Raw genomic sequence first — 24,707 nt, forward strand, 5'->3', positions numbered from 1 at the left:
ATCTTTATGAAGAGTCTGAATGGCCGCAAAGAAAAGGGAGAAAATCCTGCACTCCTGATCTCTCTACCCCACGGAACATCCTGTCCCATGTGCCAAAGATCTGTGGGTCAAGAATTGGCCCGTCCATTCACATGAAAAAGACATGGCAGAAACTCACGACCCTCAGCTGACATCAACCTTGAATTGAGGGAAGCCAACTACTTCAGAATTAATGCCAATGCCTTTAATGCCGTGCTCTCTGAATAAAATTGCTGACTAGCTATAGGCATGAATATGATGACTAATTTTCATAGAAAGTGCTTTACGTACAGTATAAGTAAATGTAATATATGTATATTTATTTAGCACCATCTACTGCCATTCAGTGCAATACTTAGTCGTATTCTTCTTTCACCAAAGTTTGAAACTCTGGCATGAATTTATTAACATGGCAATTCTTAGAGCAGCTTCTAGGTTTTTGCCCAGCAATTGATAGCAGTATTTTAACTGCTATCAACTGCTGCTTGCCTGCTGCCTCCAAGTGCATTGGTGGAGCTAATAGTTATAGGTAGGACTTGCTATCTTCTGCTGTGCTGGTCTGGTTACAGCCCCACCACTTCCAGCAACCCAGCCTATCCCCGAGAGCCACCAAATAGGCAAACTATTTGTCATTACCATTAGCATCAATTATAAAGATGCCACTTCATGAAATAAATTGAGGTCAAGTATAATGTAACTTATGAAAGAATTGAGGTGACACGTTCCAGCTTTGTTTCAAGATGACAGTGCACAACCAGCTCGTTTAAACACATCTGGTGCTTTCAGACTTTTCTCTCGGCACAGTTGATAGATTTATCAGTATAGGCTTCTGACTCAACCTTTGTATGTCCTGAAAAGGATTATCCAGAGTTCTTTACACCTCCACTACTTCACCCCATCGTTTGGCAGTTACACAAGTCACACAGTTCTTGGTAGGTAAATCACCTGGCATCAGTGCGGACTTATGATCTGTTGACCTGACTGAAAACAGGTCTCTTCTCCAAACAACATTGCTGATGTTCCCATGGTGCTAAAGTCCAGCATTTTCACCCATCTTGCACACAATTTTAGCAGTTAAGCAATAATCAGTAACCACAGAAGTACAGCATACATAACGCTCAAAAAAACACTCGCTTTTTGCCTCACCATTTTAGCAACAGACAAATATATCAAGGTGCAAGTGCAGATAAAGTGCAAATATGAGAAATGATATCAATGATACAGGTGGCACAATGGCAGCACTGCTGCCTCACAGCACCAGGGACCCGGGTTCAATTCCGGCCTTGGGTCACTGTCTGTGCAGAGTTTGCACATTCTCCCCACATCTGCATGAGTTTCCTCCGGGTGCTCCGGTTTCCTCCCACCTCCCAAAGGTGTGTAGGTTAGGTGGATTAGCCATGGTAAATGCATCAGATTATGGTAATGAGGGGTGGGCCTGGGTAAAATGCACTGTAGGGATTCTATGGTAATGCCCAAGTTTATCTATTACAAATTATATATTTAACCAATCTGCAATGAACCACTTCTAGATTCCCAATTAGCTGCATGTGGCTCAAGGCTAACATAGTGGACAACTCTGATTTGAAAAATGTGATTGGATATTATAAAAGTGCACATTTTATTTCCTTCTGTCCAGAGAGCAAAATCATCAAGTGTATTTATTAAATAATTAAACATACATTAATGTTCAACATTAATAAATGGTCTTCATCCTTTTTTGTCAACCAAAGCAGCAAAGAAATTGCTTCAAAATAATCTTAACTTAAAATAATGTCACATAGTGTGTCAACCCCATCTGTGTATCAAACATATTCGTGCAGGATTTTACTCTGTACTCTTATAATGCAAACTGGTATATACAACCTTGCAGTTATCTCACTCATTCTGAAGCTTTCCAGTGTGCTTAATGAATATATTGGATGAGGGCTAACTCCTTTGAAAATCCAGCATGCTATGTATTCAAGATACTGTGAAGTTTAAATATTCACTAGTCTAAAGAGAATACTTGGTCCAAACATTAAGTGTTCAAATCAGCCTTCCATCATAACTATATTAATTATTTAACTTTTATGTATCTAAAAAGACAATATTGTATATAATAACCATGCCCTTCAGTGCAGTGTAATATTAATATGTTGCTTTAACTCTTACATAGAGCTAGTACAGGCATGATGAATTGAAGGTGTATTGAAATCTTATTACTTTCAGCCATTACAAGCTAAACCATGGGACCTTGCTTCTGCAATTCTAATCACTCGCTATTTAAACTGCATTCAAAAGAAACAGGCTTTGCGGTGCATTTAAGTTAGTCAGACTAAAGGAATATAGCTTTACCATCTACACACCTTGAGGTCCCAAACCAAATATCTGCTCTGGGAGCCAAATTACTTTGCAAAACTAGCGTTCCTCTGCAACGTCATTCATTCATTTATTTATTTCATATCTTCTTGATATTTTAATTAGTGTTAGTCAACCAAATATAACAGAGGTCCCCATGTAATACTATTTCACAATTTCTTCAGTTGTGTTATGTGGTTGGATCCACTCATTTAAACTCATTACGTTGGTACCCATGAGGCATCCACATTAGAACAATGAACAAATGTTCAATTTCTTTCCTTAACAAAAGCAAATAACTATAGTGGATGACCACTGGCAGTTTTGTAGGTCTGTTCACTGTTCCCAAAACCAATAGTGGCCTCACATACGTGAACTCGATCCAAGTACCATTTGAAGTAGTGTAGCCTAGACAAAGTGAAATCTGGAAGCAAAAATTGGTCGGGAATTATTTAAATAAATCCTACGATAAATGGGTGCCTTGTTTTGATGTTGCACGGTGACTGACATATTGTGGTGAACTAACTTTATTAATAACCCACAACTGCAAGACATCCGTAGCCTTGTACAACCTACTCTAACAATTGCTATCTGACTTTCGAGCCCCAGGTCAGGTACTCCATGAACTGGAGTGTACCAGATTATATCTCATAGTGGAATCTATAACCACAATCACCCTATTATCATGACAATAGGTATCTCATGTTTACCAATAGAGATAAATAATCCCTGACTGAAATGACATTCATTGTCCTCAGGAATATTTTCCCCCAACATGTCATGAAATTCCAACACCCTGCTGTCATTATCTTATGAATAAACTTAGCCTCACCCATGCTGAATGAATTCACAAATCATAAATGATTTTAAAAAGTTAGTGCCTCGTCTATTTCCATTCTGAATCAAAGCTGCGAGAAAAAAAACTCTCCACTTCCCAACCACCATTATAAAAACACAAACCCAAATCAGAGAAAAATTAAAGGCAATTTTAAAACAAACAACTTTCTCACATGCAAGACAGGTACATTAAATTCCTTCAAAGAACGTTTTCAAATTTTTGTTCTCTGGACTTTCTCAAAGTTTTTCCTTGCCTGATGACAGATTAACGCTGAGCTTGCTGACTTACACTGGCTCCTGTTTCGGCAAGGTCTCAATTTTAAAATCCTCATTCTTGTTTCAAAACTCCCACATGATTTCACCTGTCCCTATCTCTGTAATTTCCTCCAGCCTCTCTGTCTCTTTGCCTGCTTTAAGACGCTCGTTAAAATCTACTTTGACCAAGATTTAAGTAATCTGCCCGAGTGTTTCCTCCTGTGACTTGATGAGAAATTTTGTTTGATAATGCTATTGAAGACACCCAGCTTGACCTCACCACTATCTCTCTTCTCCCCAACAATCTCTGAATGATCAGACTGCTTATCCAACATCCGATACTGGATGAGCAGAAATTCCCCCAATTAAATATGGAGAAGATTGAAGCCAGTGTTTTCAGTTTCTGCTCCAAACTCCATTCCTAGCTACTGACTCCGCCCCTCTCCCTGGCAGTCCCCCAAGCTTAGTGACCGAAAGTAAATTTATCAAACAATGTCTGGTCTTTAAAATTTTCATCTGGTTTTCAAGTCCCTTCACGGCCTTACCCTCCCCACTTTTCTAATCTCCTCCAGCCCCACAACTCTCCAAGGGCAGCACGGTGGCACAATGGTTAGCACTTCTGCCTCACAGCACCAGGGACCTGGGTTTGATTCCAGCCTTGGGTCAGTCTGTGTGGAGTTTGCACATTCTCCCAGTGTGTGCGTGGGTTTCCTCCGGGTGCTCCGGTTTCCTCGCATAGTCCAAAGATGTGGGGGTTAGGTGGATTGGCCATGCTAAATTGCCCCTTAGTGTCAGGGGGATTAGCAGGGTAAATATGTGGGGATACGGGGATAGGGCCTGGGTGGGATTGTGGTCAGTGCAGACTCGATGGGCCAAATGGCCTCCTTCTGCACTGTAAGGATTCTATGATTCTATATGTGCACTCCTCAATTCTAGCCTTGGCACCTCCAATTTTAATTGCTCCACTTTGTCGTGCTTTATTTTATAACATTCCTGTGTAGCACATTGGGATGTTTCATTACGTTAAAAGCACCACACATGTATAAGTTGGTATTGTTACAATGGCCACTGGAGTGTTTCCCTTTGACTCTCATGGATTTCATGCTTGTTCTCCTTGGTTCCATACTTGGTCCAATGTTGCTTTGCTTTCAGGAGCTGATTGGTGAGTAGGAGTTGCTTGATGACTTCTTCAATCATTCATAATGGGGTAATTGATAGAATTGTGTTTATCCAAGTTTTTGCGGATAGAACATACACCTGGGTAGCCTTTCACATCGAGAAATGGATGGCAGTGTCATTACATATATATGGAACATTTTTTTAAAATTGGGAGCAATAACAAACAAACAAACATACATTCTACAATGAAGCCAATAACAAAATCGGTTTGAAAATGTCTCCAATAGAACGGTTCCAAGAATATTCCATTTTTGGAATCTTTAGTACAAGACAAGGTACCCTTACTTGCTCCATGGGTAGGAAAGAATTCATTCAAAGTTTGCCATGTGTGGGTAGAAGTTAGCTCTCTTCAGGGAGATTATGCTGAGACAGTAGAAGATATTAAGATTTGCTTCAAGGTAAAATTAATATGGGAAGTAAACCGCTACAATAACATTAACATAAATGAAACCTGTGTTTTTTGTTGTGCATTCACGGGTATAAGTTTACCTTTCAAAAAGGAACATCGGAAAGAGGTGTTGAAAGCAATTAATTTTCATGTACCGTTCCGGAGAAGGCTCTTTGTGGTTTAGTTCATGTGAACAATATTCCCATTACTGGGAACGTCTGAAATAATTGTTTGCTCTGTAAAGGTAATGTGTGCGTGATTCCTTCCATCTCAAATAGCTCTGACTTTAGATAATCAAGATTCAATGGTTGGGCATGTGGATTTCAGCCAGGTGAGGGTGATGCCTTTAATGGCAGCTATTAGCAAAATTTGTAAGATAGTTATGTTTTCTTCCTTCCGTCCCTTCTGGAATTGTACCTAATGGAGCAATTAGGGAGGGTCCATGTGGAATACCTCAGTCAATGTTTTGAATATCATCCCAATACTCTGTTAACTTAGGATATGGCCAGAATGTGTGGAAGTAATGACTAATTGGTTTCCCACAGTCTCTCCAACTACATGTGGAGGAGCCAATTTTTACAGTAATGTGATGTTCAGAAGTACCTAGTAATGAGCTCCCATTTATATTCTCTCCAGATATTTGAGTAGGTGACAAGATGGACCTGAGAACAGATTTCATTCCAGTCCTCCACCCAGTATCTCCTCTTATAGTTCAACCTCCCATTTCATTTTAATGTGTAATTTCTCGTCACCATGGAGGGCAATATCTGATATGTACAGGATATTACTTTTCCCCCCAGAGACACCTCATTGAATGCTTATAAAGTACGACTCTGTTGAATGGATTTCTTACTTAGATCTTCGCATTTTAAACAGAAAATGTTTATCTGTAGAGTATCTAAAAAAGTCAGTAATTGGAAGGCCATATTCCCCTGTGATCTGCTCCAGTAAGTTTTGCAGTATCCTGGTGAAATAGCTGGTGAAGGAAGGCAAGACAATATTCAGACCGTTTCTTAAAGCCCTCACCATGCACAGAAGACATAAGATTTTTTTTTCTAGACCCAATAGTGGTCAGAGCCAAGATTGAGCTGTGTAAATCAAATGATTTTGGAATTTCTTTCCAAATATTGCTAGTCAATCTCATCCTTCATACCTTTTTTGAACAAGACTGTAACACCTGTAATTCTCCAGTCCTCTGGCACCACTGCTGTGGCTTGGAGGATTGAAAAATTACCCACTCAGCTGATGAAGAAAGCTCATGATTCCAAATAAACTTGTTGGACTTTAACCTGTTGTGCAACTTCTTACTGTGCCCACCCCAGTCCAACGCCGGCATCTCCACATCTTGAACAATTATGGCCAGTGCCTCTGCAATTTTCACCCTCACCTCCCTCGGTATCCTTGAATGCATCTCATCTTGTTGTGGCATCCTATCAAATTTCAGTACAGTCAGCCTATCCAATACCTCCACCTTGTCAATTTTAAACCAGTCAAGAGTCTGAGATACCTCTGCTTCCACCATAACTATAATCTGTGCAGCAGAATCTTGTTTGGTAAAGACAGATACAAAATATTCATTTAGTACCCCAGTCATGCCCCATCTCAATACTCAAATATCCTTTTTGGTCCTAATCGGCCCCACTACCCTCTTGCCATCCTTTTACTCTTTTTTTTGCCTGATAGACTGTTGAATTCCTTTTTATGTTCATTACCAGTCTCTTGTACTATTCTTTGCTTCTCTTATTTGCTTTTCAAATTCCCCTCTGATCCTTTGATATTAAGCCCAATTCTCAATTGTATTATCCACACCACATCTGTCACATGCACCATTTTACTGCTTCATCTTACTCTCTCTCTCACCATCCCGGGAGGTCTAGATTTGTTTGCCCTATCTTTCTCCTTCATGGGAATATATCTTGTCTGTACCCAACTCTCTCTTCTTTAAAGGCAACCCATTGTTCAGTTTCAGTTTTGCCTGCCAATCTTTGCTTCCAATTTACCTGGGCCAGATCCATTCTGACCCTATTCAAGTTGGCTTTGTGCATATTCTGGATTGTTTGTTCCTTGTCTTTTTCCATAGCCAACCATAAGCTTATGGTACAATGATTACCGTCCACTAAATGTTTCCCCAAGGACACTGGTGGGACAGCACTGCATCTGCTCTGCAGAAAAAAAGATTTATCCTAAACCAGTTCCAAACAGTTCAGAATTACCATCTGAAATTAAGTTTCACTCTGTCTTCCCCTGATTTTACTTCATTCAGTATCAGATCATGTCATCTGTTTTAATTCTGTAGCCTAAAAAACAGATTAATTTGTTTCATCCGCTAACACTACTTAAATCAGTCCTACTGTGACAACCCAAATTAATACATGACATTCATTCACTTTCACAGATCATTATCGCTACCCAGCTGATGTTTGTTCACAAGTCTTTCTGATCAGTGTTGTTATAGCATTTACAGGATACATACAGTCAAGACAATGACTTGAATTTTACAGTAAACGGACATGTTAGCCATTCATAACGCTTACACTCCTCCAAAGACTTTGTAGATAGATTGTGATTCAAGGAAATTACAGAGCCAAACTGTGCTGCCCCCCCCCCCCCTACAGGGAACCTGGGAGCTGCGTGAAAGAATAAAGCACTGCGCCAACACCTCAACCAGCTTGAAGAAACCTTACCGAGGTACGTAGGGTCTTAACCAGGAAGTGCACATTAGAATATTCATTCTAACACAACACCATACACAGAAAGTAAAAGAAATAAGAAAAATGGGATTAAGACAGAGGCATTATGGACAAAAATAAGTTTTTTTTTAAATCTCACAAATTAAAAGCATAGGAATGAGGCTCCAGATTTGTAAACATTAATTTTTAGTTCCAGCAAGATACAGCATCCTTAAAATTTCAATTGAACTTCAATGGTCAAGCTCCAAGATTCTGTGGCATGTATATTGTTAATTAACAGGTAATTACTGCAAATTCACACCACTCTACATTATGTGAATGCAAAGTCTCTCAGTGAAGTACTATTGGAGGGAAGGTTCTGGAGGAGCAGGGCAAATTGGACAGCAGTTTCCTATTTCCATGTCTGACTGCATGTCATGCTGAAAGTTGCTGTCCTTTATTAACAGCGAGCACTGATAACTCCCTCTTATTCTTGCTGCAAAATCAGCAATGTCACTGCTGGAAAGTTTCAGACCACAAGTACAGCAAATCATCCATTTGACCAAAAGCTCTGCTTAAGAGTAAAAGCATTATTTGAAATCTCTGCTGTATTTGAATTGAGTAAGTCTTCAATATGAAGTGTCACAAGCAAAAGTTATCACAGATCACACCTTTCCTTGCAAAACTTACAGGAAAATATTTTATGAAGATGGATAAATTTTAACACATACATGCGGAAAAAGGCAAGTTGTTTAACTGTTAATTTACTCTGCAAGTATCAAAAAATACCCCCCATCACACATGCACCACCTCTGAGAAATATGTTACATAAACATTTGTGAAATTGGGATGAGATTTCATACGGTTAAAGATAATTATAAATAATGATATTTTCATGTTTTTTAACTAAATAATATATTGTAATAGAACTGCGACAACACATGCACAATGGGATGAGCTCGGCAGCTGAGAGGAAAGACATGCACATTTCTGTTGAGAGCAAGAGATAGTAGCTTGGACATATGAGAAGAACTTGAATTGATTTTCTGTTCATAGAGAAATGCAAAAATGAAAGGAAACTGGAATCCAGCCAGCTGATGCCAGCGCCTTGATTACAAAACCAAAGTGAGTGCCAACAGCCAGTATATATTTGCATTACCAAAGTACCCAACTGAAGCAAAAAAATAAGCAATGGACCATTATTTTTATAGCTTCCTTTTATTAGGATGCGCTAAGCCACAGGCAATTTTAGAAATCTGAAACTAGATATGAACAGGACGGCACAGTGGTTAGCACTGCTGCCTCACAGCGCCAGGGACCCAGGTTCAATTCCAGCCTCGGGTCACTGTCTGTGCGGAGTCTGCACGTTCTCCCTGTGTCTGCATGGGTTTCCTCTGGGTGCTCCGGCTTCCTCCCACACTCCAAAGATATGCAGGTTAGGTTGATTGGCCATTCTAAATTGATCCTAGTGCCAGGGTATTGATGGGGTAAAATGTGTGGAGTGGTGGGAATAGGGCCTGGGTGGGATTGTAGTCGGTGCAGACTCAATGGGCCAAATGGCCTCCTTCTGCACTGTAGGGATTCTCTGATTCTATGAACAGACTCAAAACGTGACTTGACAATTCCAAGTAGTGGATATGTTAAATATGCAAGCCAATGTCAAGATATTTCCATTTAGCAACTACTGACCAGTTAAGTAGATTTGTTTTGGATAACATAAATAGGTTTGCCATATGGTAAAAATAAAACTGAAAACCTTGTTATCGTTGGATTTATTTCACTGTTTAGAGATTCCACAGATCTTGGCGTAGAAACAGCAGAAACTGCAATGGCATGTTGTCAGCAACTTTGTACACTTCACTTTTCTTATATAGCTACACAAACAGTCCCTAGCATTTACACCTTGGAATATTTAACTGGGAAGTATTTTCTGTTTTCTTTAAAAAGAACCTTTAGCAAACTAAGGGGAAAAAAATCTTCAAGTAAGAAAAATATGAAAATAAATACAAACCGAGTTAGCATCCTAACGTCCCAGGAGAAATGTAAACTTCCAAGCCATATGTTTGTGGTATTTAAAGTTATGAAGGAAATAGGTTCTATTGAGGTGGATGGGTATATTAGAGAGAGAGTGAGTGTGCCTATGCATGGGAGTGGTGTGTATGGGAGTAAGAGAGAGAGAGAAGTGGGTGGAAAAGAAATTAGGAGGCATCATGAAAAAAGAAACCAGAATTATGTTAGATGGCAGGAAGTGTTTATTTTCAGTGAGTGACCAACTTTTGGATTACATTGGCAGAATGTGTGGTGAGTCTGAATTGCTAAAGATCTTCAAAAAGGAGTTGGAAAAATTCCTACAAGTGGAAGATGCTTCAAGCTAGAGAAAGATTAGCTGTAAATTACAGGACCCAAGTGCTGCAGCCTCCTGGAGCTTGCTTGATTCTTACAAATACACCTGGTAGAAGCAGTGGGGATCACTAACACAGGCACACACATTTTCAAACAGGATACTGCAGCAGTGTGAAGAGCCTTTTGTGGAATTGCTAGGAATAGTGGCCATTTAAATATCCAAGCTCTGGAACAGTACAAGGAAAATGAACTGCAGATAAGAATCACGGATACAGTGTTGCAGCTTGGTCCACTGTCTTTCCAGGAGTTATGAGACATCTGATAGATGACATGGCCCACATCAATAGAATCCCCCGCTATGTTTAGTCCCAAAAATGGGCTGCTGCTACTCATATCATCAATGAAAGAGTTCAAGAAAACTTGCATGTTTTACAATTTATTTTAGCCAGGGATGACAATGACAGATAGTTTCACTGACCAAAGGATTATTTTATGTGCATGAACATGTAAAAAACAGTATGCAGTGCTCCAGAATAGAGGGATCCATCTCAAGAAACTAAATCCAATCTTATAAGCAATCTTTTCAAAAAGAAATGTGGGTATTAAGAGCAATCTATGGCGAACTAATCTTGTTACTAACTATATTCCAACCATCATAAATGAATATTACAAGGAACACCTACATTGCTACAGCTATATTACTGTTCAGCACATCACCCATTAGGGGCAAATATTCACAATGTTCAATTTGTTCTAATTTTAGTAAATTGGAGAATTAATTACAGGTTTGTTTTCCTCTAGAAACATCTTTCATTTGTTACAACTGAGATAAGCAAACCAGTTCCGTTTTGTCTTTAGAATGCTTTGCATGCATACTTTGAAGTTAGAAAACATGTGAAGGAAATGGCTAATACCAGCAAGGTCTGCACATTTCCTTTTAAGCCCAGTCTCTGTTGTACAATAAACATGTCCATTGCTTCAAAAACACTACCAAGCATGTTAAAACAACACATTAAATACACATTTCAATATATAAACATTATTTTCCATCCTTTCAAATCACTAAATCTTCATGTGATAGAAGTAATCAACTATAATTTTAAAAATACTTTAAATTGATAAACTACAAAAAACGTTTTAAAATGAGTGGGCATAAAAGGCTAACATATGCAGTATGTTTGTATAGTAACTAAGAGCACACAATAATTGACATGGAAATGAAATCTAGCAAACTAGTTTTCATTTGCTACAGATTTAAAACCTGGATATTATGCAAGCCAAGCACTTTGTCTTTTTAAACCAAGTAGCTTTTGTTTGTTGCAAGATCAAAACTGTGTGTTGAATCAATTTCACTATGGGTGTGGTCACTGATTTAGTTGCCCACAGGGTTAACCAACATTCATACAGATCCAGCATGATGTTGTTTCACAAAACCAACCAACAGCATGTTAATGTACAAACGCTGTGGAGCGTTAATAGATTCATCCCCACAAGGTAAATGTCTGATGGTGTGAAAGGTGGGATAAAAGCTAGAGATAAAGAATTAGAACATAGAACATTACAGCGCAGTACAGGCCCTTCGGCCCTCGATGTTGCGCCGACCTGTGAAACCAATCTAAAGCCCATCTAACCTACACTATTCCAATATCATCCATATGCTTATCCAATGACCATTTAAATGCCCTTAATGTTGACGAGTCCACTACTGCTGCAGGCAGGGCATTCCACGCCCTTACTACCCTCTGAGTGAAGAACCTACCTCTGACATCTGTCCTATATCTATCACCCCTCAATTTAAAGCTATGTCCCCTCATGCTAGCCATCACCATCCAAGGAAAAAGGCTCACACTGTCCACCCTATCTAATCCTCTGATCATCTTGTATGCCTCTATTAAATCACCTCTTAACCTTCTTCTCTCTAACGAAAACAGCCTCAAGTCCCTCAGCCTTTCCTCATAAGACCTTCCCACCATACCAGGCAACATCCTGGTAAATCCCCTCTGCACCCTTTCCAATGCTTCCACATCCTTCCTATAATACGGTGACCAGAACTGTACGCAATACTCCAAGTGCGGCCGCACCAGAGTTTTGTACAGCTGCAACATGACATCATGGCTCCAAAAGTCAATCCCTCTACCAATAAAAGCTAACACACTGTACGCCTTCTTGACAACCCTATCAACCTGGGTGCCAACTTTCAGGGATCTATGCACGTATTTAAAGTTTACATTTTTAAAAAATCTCCAGAAATAATTAAAGTTTGAATGAATGAGACTTCACATTTGTAAACACCAGAGCAGTTAGCAAGATCCATTGCAATGTTAAAAATTCACTGACACACTAACGGACAAGCTTTTTCTTCTAGTATGTTTAAAAGGCATCTTTCATCCCAACATCCCATCCTGACATTTTTTTGAATGACAGGATAATTGATATAGCAAAACCATTGGCAGAAGATTTCCACATTTAACTACACATGTACAATCATTGGAAGTTAGTGTCCAAATTACTCTTCAATAATGGTGAGCGCTGATAGCCTTGCCATTACATGTAAACACAAAATCTGGACCATTGGCCATCGTCACAAACACTATTACCAAGCCACTTGCTCCATCCTTCTCTTTGCTCACTGCCTATGGTTAATCCAGACTCTTCTCAATCCTGGTGTCCTATTAGACCCAGAGGTGAGAGAAACAGACCACATATTCTCTCCATCACCAAGACCGTCTACTTCAACCTTCATAACACTGCACATCAATGCCCCTCCCCAAGCTCACCTACTCCTGAAACACCCGTCCATTTGTAACTTCATGACAAGTGGCTATTTCAATGACCTCCTAATCTGCCTCTCATCTTTCACTCAACATAAACCAGAGATTTTCCAGAACTCTGCTGCCCGTATCCCAACTGACACAGAGTCCTATTCACCCAATGGAGTGTAGTAGGAGTCCCAGGCTGGGGTCAATCTGGGCATTTAAAAAAGTTACACTGAAGTTACAAGAGCTTTTATTTCTTCTGACATTGTCAGAATAACTATTAGTGTAACAGAAGTTAGCGATTTAAATTGCTTTGTCGGATGGTTCTCAGCGCAGCTCAATTTGACCAGGGGATGCGGCCACTTCTGGATAATCGTGGTGCAAATACTAAGATGAGAACTTCTGAGGGGGCGTTCCCAGTGCACCTTTGGGGTATTCCCAAATCCAATGCAGGAGAGCCAAAAGGTATCTTTCACTCACCACAGATATCACTGGACCTGCTAAGTATCAAAAGCATTTTGTGTTTTTATTTTCTTTCTCTTTCCGAGATCAGCAGTTCAGTTCAGTTCAGTCGAAAGAGCATCCCGTATCTTTCAGATGAGATGATGAACACAGGCCCATCTGCCTATTCAGTCAGATATAAAATAAACTAGGATTTAATCAAGCAGCAAGCTCACTTTCCTCCCTCTGCTCACTCGCTCATTTGTGCAGAGCACAAACTGGCTCCAGCATTTGCTTACATGACTGACTATACATCAAAATAATTAACTGGCTACGATGGCATTTTGGTTCTGAAAAATGCTACCAAAAATTCATCCCCGAATGTGTTCCAGTTCCCCACCATTCAACCCAATCCCACAATTTTCCACTATTATTACACTTCCAGCTTCAGACTCATAACAGACTGCAATATCATCTTATCATCTTTGAAAACAATAAGCTTTTCACTTGACCACTACACTGACCTGCCTACCTTATTAGACATGAATTATTAAAACACTCAATAAATAGGGCTGCCCTGAAAGTTAGGCCTGCTAAAGTTAAGTGTATTTGCTCATGCACAACAGTATGTTTAGAGAAAATTGTAGTTAAAGTATATCAATTTTGCGTAAAAGTAGATTTGTAACTACGATAATGTACTTCTTTTGTAATCATCTTATGTATTGCAAAGTCAAGATATGTATGGCACTTCTACATTTAGTCCAAGTCACTTCCTTAAATTTATATATTAGGCTTATTAGCAGCTTATAACAAATTGCCCCTTGTCAGGATAAATGCGTGGGGTTATGGGGATAAGGCCTGGGTGGGATTGTTGTTGGTGCAGGCTTGATGGGCCGAAAGGCCGTTTTCTACGCTGATTCTATGGAGCCGATGTTATAAAAAGGTGAATGGAACTTGGGGCCACTAAAGAGAGCTTTGGAGGGTAGAATGTGGGAGCCCAGCCTGGAGTGCATTGGAATAGTCAGATCTAGTGGTTAAAAAAGGTATGACTGAGGTTTTCAGCAGCAGATGAGTTCAGGTAGGGGTAGGCAGGCAATGTTATAGAAGTGGAAATAGGCAGTATTTAAATGGCGCATATATGTGGGGTCGGAAGTTGATCGCCGTATTAAATATTGTGAACAGCATTGTGAACAGTCTGGTTCAGTCAAGGGGAGAGTGGAGCCAATAACTAGAAAGGAAGTTTGTAGCGGGAACCAAAAACAATGGCTTTGGTTTTCCCAATGTTTAACTGGATTCGAGCCAAGTCATTTAGGAGTGAAATCAGGAAGTACTTTTTCCACCCAAAGGATAGTGAAAATCTGTAACTCTCCCTCAAATACGTTTAGCAATTAATATCGCTGAGGAGCAAAATGAGCCTTAGCAGCTTGAACTCCATTAATGTCCTCAAATTTAGTGAAATCCTGTTAATGGGAAAGGTTCTTCATCTCCTTCAATCTGGAACCTAGTGGGGCAGTGGAAACGCAGCCTCCTTGTTACACCATGTTAACTTTGTAAACTTTCTCTCTCAAATTCAAAACCGTTCAATTATTTATTAGAAAAATGAACAATTTCCAAATTTTAGAAGCCTGAGCACATTTCGATTACTTCATTCTCCACTGAGCTTTTATCATAGAATCCCTACAGTACAGCAGGCCGCCATTCGGCCCATCGAGTCTGTATCGACCTCAATCTAACTGGGTGGGATTGTGGTCGGTGCAGACTCTTTAGGCCGAATGGCCTCCTTCTGCACTGTAGGGATTCTATGATTCTAACCCTAATCCCAGACCCTACTCGCGTAACCCCACACATTTACCCTGCTAATCCCCTGACACTAGGGGCAATTTAGCATGGCCAATCAAACTAAACCAGCACATCTTTGGAGTGTGTGAGGAAACCGGAACACCCAGAGGAAAACCACACAGACACGGGGAGAATGTGCAAACTCTGCACAGACAGTGACCCGAGGCTAGAATTGAACCTGGGACCCTGGCGCTGTGTTAACCACTGTGCCGCCCCTGGATGCAAAGGAAAATCCTTTGGGGCGGCACGGTAGCACAGTGGTTAGCACTGCTGCTTCACAGCTCCAGGGACCTGGGTTCGATTCCCGGCTTGGGTCACTGTCTGTGTGGAGTTTGCACATTCTCCTCGTGTCTGCGTGGGTTTCCTCCGGGTGCTCCAGTTTCCTCCCACAGTCCAAAGATGTGCGGGTTAGGTTGATTGGCCATGCTAAAATTGCCCCTTAGTGTCCTGGGATGCGTAGAATAGAGGGATTAGCGGGTAAAATATGTAGGGATATGGGGGTAGGGCCTGGGTGGGATTGTGGTCGGTGCAGACTCGATGGGCCGAATGGCCTCTTTCTGTACTGTAGGGTTTCTATGATCCTATTTCTATGATTCTATGAAAGAAGTCTCCCAGAATCCCTTCCGGCGTTTCATCTTCCTTAAAGACATATCAAGCAGGAATTCTGAAAAGTGTTCATTTTTTGCAATTACAGCTTTACTCTTCCCATCACAACCAGCTTAGCACTACATTTTGAAACATGTTACAACATTCACATAAAAACATAAGAATTAGGAGGAGTAGGCCTTTTGGCCCCTCAAGCCTGCTCCACCACTCAATAAGTTTATGACTGATCTGAGTGTGGCCTCAACTCCACTTTCCTGCGTTATGATCCCAGTTGATGTTATAACTGGACAGGAAGATCCCAGAATGGAATCCTGGCTCAAAAGATCATAAATTTTACTTATTTTAGATAAACACGGTTAAACAGAGTGTCAGGACTGCCAATTAGCTTTAAACAACAAAAATAATTATTAAATATGAAAAGTTTGATGATAGTGCAATGCTCCTTCACAACCACTTAACTTCACAAATCTACACAGATTATAAAAACAACACAAATCAAAACATATATCCTACGCTGTAATGTTCTCAGTACCCACATAGTCCCTGTAACCCAACTGGCTAACTGTGGTTAGACAGCACCCCACACTGAAGCCAATTGGTGGATGTCACCCAATTGAGCTTCTGTGAATTTCTCTTCAAATTCCTCACAGATGATTGTCACACGAGGGCTTCCAAACTCCACTCTCACACTTTAGAATCTTCTTACAAACAATGCTTTCCCTCAACTGTTTTCAGCAAAGATCCACCTCCAGGATTTCCAACTCTCCTTTCAGTATTTATTTGTCTCGAGTAGCCACAAGCATCTTCACACAATCTCTCAGGTATTCAGTCCCCAACGGAATACTATTACTCCAAAGATAGAAATAGGAACACCAACCTTATGATTGCTTCAGATATCTGGCTTTTCTCCATCCAATTTCAGCCAGTAAGATGCTCTTTCAGAGAGTTGGTGCAGATTTGATGGGCCAAATGGCCTCTTCTCCATTCTATGGTTCAAAAGCCCCATACACACTTGTCTAATATGAATCTAACTAAAGTTTTACCCTTTCTTACCCAGAAACACTGAAGTAAACTTACTTAAATCCATGCCTTATTTCTGACATCCAACAATAATAACATAGATCACTTAAAACTATCTCAGCTCCTGACACCTGTCTGCCCACAGCCCTTGTCGATCAAAAAACTCTCTCTCTCAGCCTTGAAAATATTCAGTGATCCAGCCTCCACTGGTTTCTGAGGTAAGAGTTCCCTAAATGAAACAATAACGGAGGCATCAGAAAGTGAAACTGCACTTTGACATTATTCATTTTTATGATTCATTTAATCATTCATATTATTACGGAAGAAAATAAATATAAAGAATGTCAGTTGAATTAACTGTTTTAAATGAATCATAACTAAAATGGCCTCTTGATGGTATCTAGCACCTGCAGAAAGTTGGTGCCAAGATTTTGAAACAACAACACAGCATAATCACCTTTTCCCAATTCAGGATCCTTGCTATAAATTATAGTAAAGGCAGCATTCCTGCTTTGTCCCCGTTCTAACTGGAATGGGGAAGAATACTATTAAATGACACCAAAGGCAACTCCCAACAGAATACATTTGAGCCCAAAAGTTTAAATATTCCAGGAAGTTTTTCACACAGAGGGTGGTGGGCGAGTGGAATCGGCTGCCGTCAGTGGTGGTGGAGGCAAACTCAATAGGGTCTTTTAAGAGACTCCTGGATGAGTACATGGGACTTAATAGGATGGAGGGTTATAGGTAGGCCTAAAAGGTAGGGATATGTTCAGCACAACTTGTGGGGCTGAAGGGCCTGTTTTGTGCTGTAGTTTTCGATGTTTCTATACATCCCCCAGATTTAGAATGTCTAGTCCAGAGAGATTTTTGGAATTCCACTTCTGCCGCTTCTAATTTTCAGTTATTTGAAGATAAAAAATAATTAATTTACTTCACAGAATCCCTACAGTGTAGGAGGCCATTCAGCCCATCGAGTTTGCACCGACCACAATCCCACCCAGGCCCTATTCCCATAACCCCACATATTTACCCTGCTAATCCTTTGACATTCGGGTTAATTTCCCATGGCCAATCCACCTAACTTTCACATCTTTGGAGTGTGGGAGGAAACTGGAGCACCCGGAAGAAACCCATGCAGACACGGGGAGAACATGCAGACTCCACATAGACAGTGACCTGAGGCTGGAATTGAACCTGGGTCCTTGGGCTGTGAGGCAGCAGCACTAACCACTGCGCCACTGTGCCGCCCACTTGCATTTAAATTTCTACTCAGCTGACTTCTGCCTTCAGATCCATTCAGTTTTGGTTCTTGCTGCTGAAGAGCTTAATTACCTGCTTGGAAATTAACACATTCTGGTAATCCGGCATCACCAAAAATGTTCCTCCGGGTTAATTCCTAGCTGATGTATTAAACCTCACCTATACTTCCTTAATGAACATTGGACCTTTCAGCAGGAAGTTTCATTCTATTTTGAGCTCTTACACCCAGCCTGCATCAACGAGACATTAATTAATAGATGTCAATATCATAACTAAGCAACATTGTCCTTTAAATTTTCTCCTCTTAACCTTTAACATCACTCAAATTCCTTTTAAATTCATCCTGCAAAGATGAATCATTAAATCCAGCACAGCTGCAAGCTCTCCTAACCTGATTGCCATTCATTCAAACTAATCCTTCTGAACAAAACACTCCACATAAACATACAAATCTCTTGAAAAACAATCACAATGGTTGAAATACACAAACAGATTTGCAATTCACTAATTAGTTCAGAAATTCAGTTGGTCATTCTATCACAAAGGCTTAAACAGCGTTTTAAAAAAAACTACACACCCAAACATTGGGTGAGACCCTACTCTCCACCCACGAGGTCACCCACGTAGGCCACAAGATCCAAAGAAAGCGGGCAATCGCAAATCGGTGGGATCAGTCTCTCAATTTTCATCCATAATGGGCGAGAACCTGATTTCCATTAATTTCAATAAATTTGAATCTAATTCTTGCCACAGGTTGCCAACCTGGCAGGCCCTAGGGAGAGCCTCACGAACGAGGACACATCTATTTGTGGTGGCACGGAGCATACACGAGGGCGATGGAGACGCCAGCGATGATCAGGGGGATGGGAATGTCGGTGATGAGGACAGAGTGATGCCACACGACACTCCACTTTTTTATGCCAGTCAAAGGGACAGGATCCAGAGAGAAAACTGGCCAGTGGAGTGGAGAGTTCCACGCCAGTTTACCCACCAGAACAGACACACTGCCAAATATTTGTAAGATTCCACCTGGAACTTGTTTCCACCTCTCATCCCACATATCCAAGTACTGTAGCTTTCTGCCCTCTCTCTGGTGCTCTCCAAATAGTTTCTTGAACCTTTTTTTCCTTTCCTGTCTGGGAGTAAGCTGCAGCAATGGATGTACTTCATTTCCATTACTTATTTCAGTTGGAATACGTAGAAAAACCTCCCACAGAAGCACCATCTCATCAAATGTAGTGGCATTGGAGGCATGTCAGAGGAGGTTCACTAGATTAATTCCAGGGATGAGGGGTTTGTCGTATGAAGAGAGATTGGACAGTTTAGGCCGATACTCTCTGGAATTTAGAAGAATGAGGGGAGATCAAGTTGAGGTATACAAGATGATAAAAGGTATGGATAAAGTAGACTTGGAGCGGATGCTTCCTCTTGTGGGACATTCTAGGACGAGAGGTCACAGTCTGAGGATAAGGGGGCAGCAAATTTAAAACAGAGTTGAGGAGAAACTACTTTTCCCAAATGGCTGTGAATCTGTGGAATTCGCTCCCCCAAAATGCAGTGGATGCTGGGACAGTGAGTAAATTTGAGGAGGAGTTAGACAGATTTTTAATTGGTAATGGGTTGAAGAGTTATGGGGAGAAGGCAGGAAAATGGGGATGAGGAGCATATCAGCCATGATCGAATGGCAGAGCAGAGTCGATGGGCCGAATGGCCTAATTCTGCTCCTATATCTTAAGAACTTATGAGATCATAAGAAACAGGGGCAGGATCAGCCCTTTTTGATTCTTGTTGAATCCACGATTCAACAAGACCATGGCTGATCTTTGACCTCAGCGACACTTTGCTGCCTGATCCCCACATCCCATCCCATCCATTCCCTTCGAGTCCAAAAATCTATTAATTACAGCCTTGAATATCTTCAACGACAGAGCAGCCACAGTTCTGAGGTAGAACATTCCAAAGGCTGAATGAAGGAAGTAAAACTCTCATATGTTTGTCCATTGTCTTCTGGGATTTCCCCCTCTCTTCAAACGTTTTCCTTGCGATTATACACTCAAAGCGTCTGGGATGGAACATGAACCCACAAGCAAGAATGCTGCCAACTGAACCACAGCCGACAACACTCTGCTCCCTCAGGAAATGCCAGGCAATAGCAGGTTAATGCTCCAAATCCATGAGACAAAATGGTCTTGTTTCTCCTCCCGTCTATGATTAGCACAGATTATCTCAGCAACCCATTACTAACACAGGAAATTATACAACTGCCCAAATCTTCCTGGTATGGTAACCAACTGACAGCTTGTATAATGGTGTGATCACACAATTTAAATATACTGCAAACAAAGTGGGAATATCAGTTTGAACAAGATTAGATTCTCTCAATTTATTTTATTTGCTAAGCAGTTGTTCAAAATTATATTTATCCAACTAATAAATGGATTTGCACAACACTTGCATGCAAACAAGCAACATGCATGTTAATTAGTCTCAGTGCATATTAATTCTATCCCAGGTGTACAGATTGCACATGGCATGTTAAAATAAATTTATAATTACAGCACAACAGTCTGCTGCTTAATGCAAATGTGAGTTGACCTGTGCAGACGTGAAGCAGCTTTTGCAGGTGCACTCCACTGTGTGCAGAGAACATTCACATCCACCAGCACTTACCCACGAATGGTTTTCTGTACTAGCACCCAGGTGCCATTTTTATGGAAGAGTAGATTTCATCAACCACAAAGTTGTGCATGTGAAGAGAAAAAATCTAAATTACTTTATAGTATTGCACATTCTCTAATTTCACACTGCATAAGCTTATGGACCTTGAATTCATTTTTTCCATATCTTAAATATTTTGTACTTGCCAAAGTACTGGAAATGGAACACTTCCACACATTTGGCAGAGACAGAACCCTCCCAGCTAGGGTAGGTGCAAAATTATGCTCAATCTACTCTAACCCTAATGTATCTCAGCTCCCCACAAGATACATAAACCGCTGCATCAACATTCCACTCTTCCTTCATTCCATATCATTGGCCTCAGTGAAACTTTCAAATTAGACTTCCATTAAAGGTACTGAATTGAGATTACCACAGAGGTAACAGACTTCAGGCAGAAGAGACCATCATCCCACTTGGATAGAACTAACGTGAAACGAATGTCTGGACTACACTTCTCGCTGCCTCGGCAAAGCAGCCAGCATAATTAAGGACCCCACGCATCCCGGACATTCTCTCTTCCACCTTCTTCCATCAGGAAAAAGATACAAAACTTTGAGGTCACGTACCAACCAACTCAAGAACAGCTTCTTCCCTGCTGCTGTCAGACTTTTGAATGGACCTGCCTCGCATTAAGTTGATCTTTCTCTACACCCTAGCTGTGACTGAAACACGACATTCTGCACTCTCTCCTTTCCTTCTCTATGAATGGTATGCTTTGTTTGTATAGCGCGCAAGAAACAATACTTTTCACTGCGTGTTAATACATGTGACAATAATAAATCAAATCAAAGAGAGAGGGAGTGTGGGGGTTGGCGGGGGGGGGGGAAGAGAGGGAGTGCGGGGGGGGGGGAAGAGAGAGGGAGTGCGGGGGGGGGGAAGAGAGAGGGAGTGCGGGGGGAGAGAGAGAGAGGGAGTGCGGGGGGAGAGAGAGAGAGGGAGTGCGGGGGGAGAGAGAGAGAGGGAGTGCGGGGGGAGAGAGAGAGAGGGAGTGCGGGGGGAGAGAGAGAGAGGGAGTGCGGGGGGAGAGAGAGAGAGGGAGTGCGGGGGGAGAGAGAGAGAGGGAGTGCGGGGGGAGAGAGAGAGAGGGAGTGCGGGGGGAGAGAGAGAGAGGGAGTGCGGGGGGAGAGAGAGAGAGGGAGTGCGGGGGGAGAGAGAGAGAGGGAGTGCGGGGGGAGAGAGAGAGAGGGAGTGCGGGGGGAGAGAGAGAGAGGGAGTGCGGGGGGAGAGAGAGAGAGGGAGTGCGGGGGGAGAGAGAGAGAGGGAGTGCGGGGGGAGAGAGAGAGAGGGAGTGCGGGGGGAGAGAGAGAGAGGGAGTGCGGGGGGAGAGAGAGAGAGGGAGTGCGGGGGGAGAGAGAGAGAGGGAGTGCGGGGGAGAGAGAGAGAGGGAGTGCGGGGGGAGAGAGAGAGAGGGAGTGCGGGAGGAGAGAGAGAGAGGGAGTGCGGGGGGAGAGAGAGAGAGGGAGTGCGGGGGGAGAGAGAGAGAGGGAGTGCGGGGGGAGAGAGAGAGAGGGAGTGCGGGGGAGAGAGAGAGAGGGAGTGCGGGGGGAGAGAGAGAGAGAGGGAGTGCGGGGGAGAGAGAGAGAGGGAGTGCGGGGGGAGAGAGAGAGAGGGAGTGCGGGGGGAGAGAGAGAGAGGGAGTGCAGGGGGAGAGAGAGAGAGGGAGTGCAGGGGGAGAGAGAGAGAGGGAGTGCGGGGGGAGAGAGAGAGAGGGAGTGCGGGGGGAGAGAGAGAGAGGGAGTGCGGGGGGAGAGAGAGAGAGGGAGTGCGGGGGGAGAGAGAGAGAGAGGGAGTGCGGGGGGAGAGAGAGAGAGAGGGAGTGCGGGGGGAGAGAGAGAGAGAGAGGGAGTGCGGGGGGAGAGAGAGAGAGAGGGAGTGCGGGGGGAGAGAGAGAGAGGGAGTGCGGGGGGAGAGAGAGAGAGGGAGTGCGGGGGGAGAGAGAGAGAGGGAGTGCGGGGGGAGAGAGAGAGAGGGAGTGCGGGGGGAGAGAGAGAGAGAGGGAGTGCGGGGGGAGAGAGAGAGAGGGAGTGCGGGGGGAGAGAGAGAGAGGGAGTGCGGGGGGAGAGAGAGAGAGGGAGTGCGGGGGGAGAGAGAGAGAGGGAGTGCGGGGGGAGAGAGAGAGAGGGAGTGCGGGGGGAGAGAGAGAGAGGGAGTGCGGGAGGAGAGAGAGAGAGGGAGTGCGGGGGGAGAGAGAGAGAGGGAGTGCGGGGGGAGAGAGAGAGAGGGAGTGCGGGGGGAGAGAGAGAGAGGGAGTGCGGGGGGAGAGAGAGAGAGGGAGTGCGGGGGGAGAGAGAGAGAGGGAGTGCGGGGGGAGAGAGAGAGAGGGAGTGCGGGGGGAGAGAGAGAGAGGGAGTGCGGGGGGAGAGAGAGAGAGGGAGTGCGGGGGGAGAGAGAGAGAGGGAGTGCGGGGGGAGAGAGAGAGAGGGAGTGCGGGGGGAGAGAGAGAGAGGGAGTGCGGGGGGAGAGAGAGAGAGGGAGTGCGGGGGGAGAGAGAGAGAGGGAGTGCGGGGGGAGAGAGAGAGAGGGAGTGCGGGGGGAGAGAGAGAGAGGGAGTGCGGGGGGAGAGAGAGAGAGGGAGTGCGGGGGGAGAGAGAGAGAGGGAGTGCGGGGGGAGAGAGAGAGAGGGAGTGCGGGGGGAGAGAGAGAGAGGGAGTGCGGGGGGAGAGAGAGAGAGAGAGGGAGTGCGGGGGGAGAGAGAGAGAGAGAGAGGGAGTGCGGGGGGAGAGAGAGAGAGAGGGAGTGCGGGGGAGAGAGAGAGAGAGAGGGAGTGCGGGGGGAGAGAGAGAGAGGGAGTGCGGGGGGAGAGAGAGAGAGGGAGTGCGGGGGGAGAGAGAGAGAGGGAGTGCGGGGGGAGAGAGAGAGAGGGAGTGCGGGGGGAGAGAGAGAGAGGGAGTGCGGGGGGAGAGAGAGAGAGGGAGTGCGGGGGGAGAGAGAGAGAGGGAGTGCGGGGGGAGAGAGAGAGAGGGAGTGCGGGGGGAGAGAGAGAGAGGGAGTGCGGGGGGAGAGAGAGAGAGGGAGTGCGGGGGGAGAGAGAGAGAGGGAGTGCGGGGGGAGAGAGAGAGAGAGAGGGAGTGCGGGGGAGAGAGAGAGAGAGGGAGTGCGGGGGGAGAGAGAGAGAGAGAGAGAGGGAGTGCGGGGGGAGAGAGAGAGAGGGAGTGCGGGGGGAGAGAGAGAGAGGGAGTGCGGGGGGAGAGAGAGAGAGGGAGTGCGGGGGGAGAGAGAGAGAGGGAGTGCGGGGGGAGAGAGAGAGAGGGAGTGCGGGGGGAGAGAGAGAGAGAGGGAGTGCGGGGGGAGAGAGAGAGAGAGAGGGAGTGCGGGGGGAGAGAGAGAGAGGGAGTGCGGGGGAGAGAGAGAGAGGGAGTGCGGGGGGGGAGAGATAGAGAGGGAGTGCGGGGGGGGAGAGAGAGAGAGGGAGTGCGGGGGGGGAGAGAGAGAGAGGGAGTGCAGGGGGGGGGAGAGAGAGAGAGGGAGTGCGGGGGGGAGAGAGAGTGGGAGTGCTGGGGGGGGGGGGGGGAGAGTGGGAGTGCGGGGGGGATGGGGAGAGAGAGGGACTGCGGGGGGGGGAGAGAGAGAGAGAGAGGGAGGGAGGGAGGGAGTGCGGGGGCGGTGTGCCGTGGGGGAGAGAGAGTGTCATAGAGCCATAGAGGTTTACAGCATGGAAACAGGCCCTTTGGCCCAACTTGTCCATGCCGCCCTTTTTTTTAAAAAACCCCTAAGCTAATCCCAATTGCCCGCATTTGGCCCATATCCCTCTATACCCATCGTACCCACGTAACTGTCTAAATGCTTTTTAAAAGACAAAATTGTACCCGCCTCTACTACTACCACTGGCAGCTTGTTCCAGACACTCACCACCCTCTGTGAAAAAATTGCCCCTCTGGACACTTTTGTATCTCTCCCCTCTCACCTTAAACCCATGTCCTCTAGTTTTAGATTCCACTACTTTTGGGAAAAGATATTGACTATCCAGCTGATCTGTGCCCCTCATTATTTTATAGACCTCTATAAGGTCACCCCTCAGCCTCCTACGCTCCAGAGAAA

The 24,707-nt window shown here is 43.8% G+C and overlaps 1 protein-coding gene across 6 annotated transcripts in view; it reads right to left on the reverse strand.

Annotated features, from left to right (window-relative positions):
* The window catches only part of hdac4 (histone deacetylase 4), a 444,296-nt gene that overhangs the window by 296,734 nt on the left and 122,855 nt on the right, over positions 1–24,707 (reverse strand). Inside the window, exon 1 of one of the 6 annotated variants that reach the window (XM_078229094.1) lies at positions 13,263–13,407. The exons of the other annotated variants lie outside the window; for them this stretch is intronic. Within the exon in view, the coding sequence (XP_078085220.1) occupies positions 13,263–13,299 (37 nt within the window). The 5' untranslated portion in view covers positions 13,300–13,407. Of the gene's footprint in view, positions 1–13,262; positions 13,408–24,707 lie in introns of those variants that run through there. 6 annotated transcript variants of the gene reach the window in all.

Source organism: Mustelus asterias, chromosome 14 (genome assembly GCF_964213995.1).
Source record: "Mustelus asterias chromosome 14, sMusAst1.hap1.1, whole genome shotgun sequence".
NCBI lineage: Eukaryota > Metazoa > Chordata > Chondrichthyes > Carcharhiniformes > Triakidae > Mustelus > Mustelus asterias.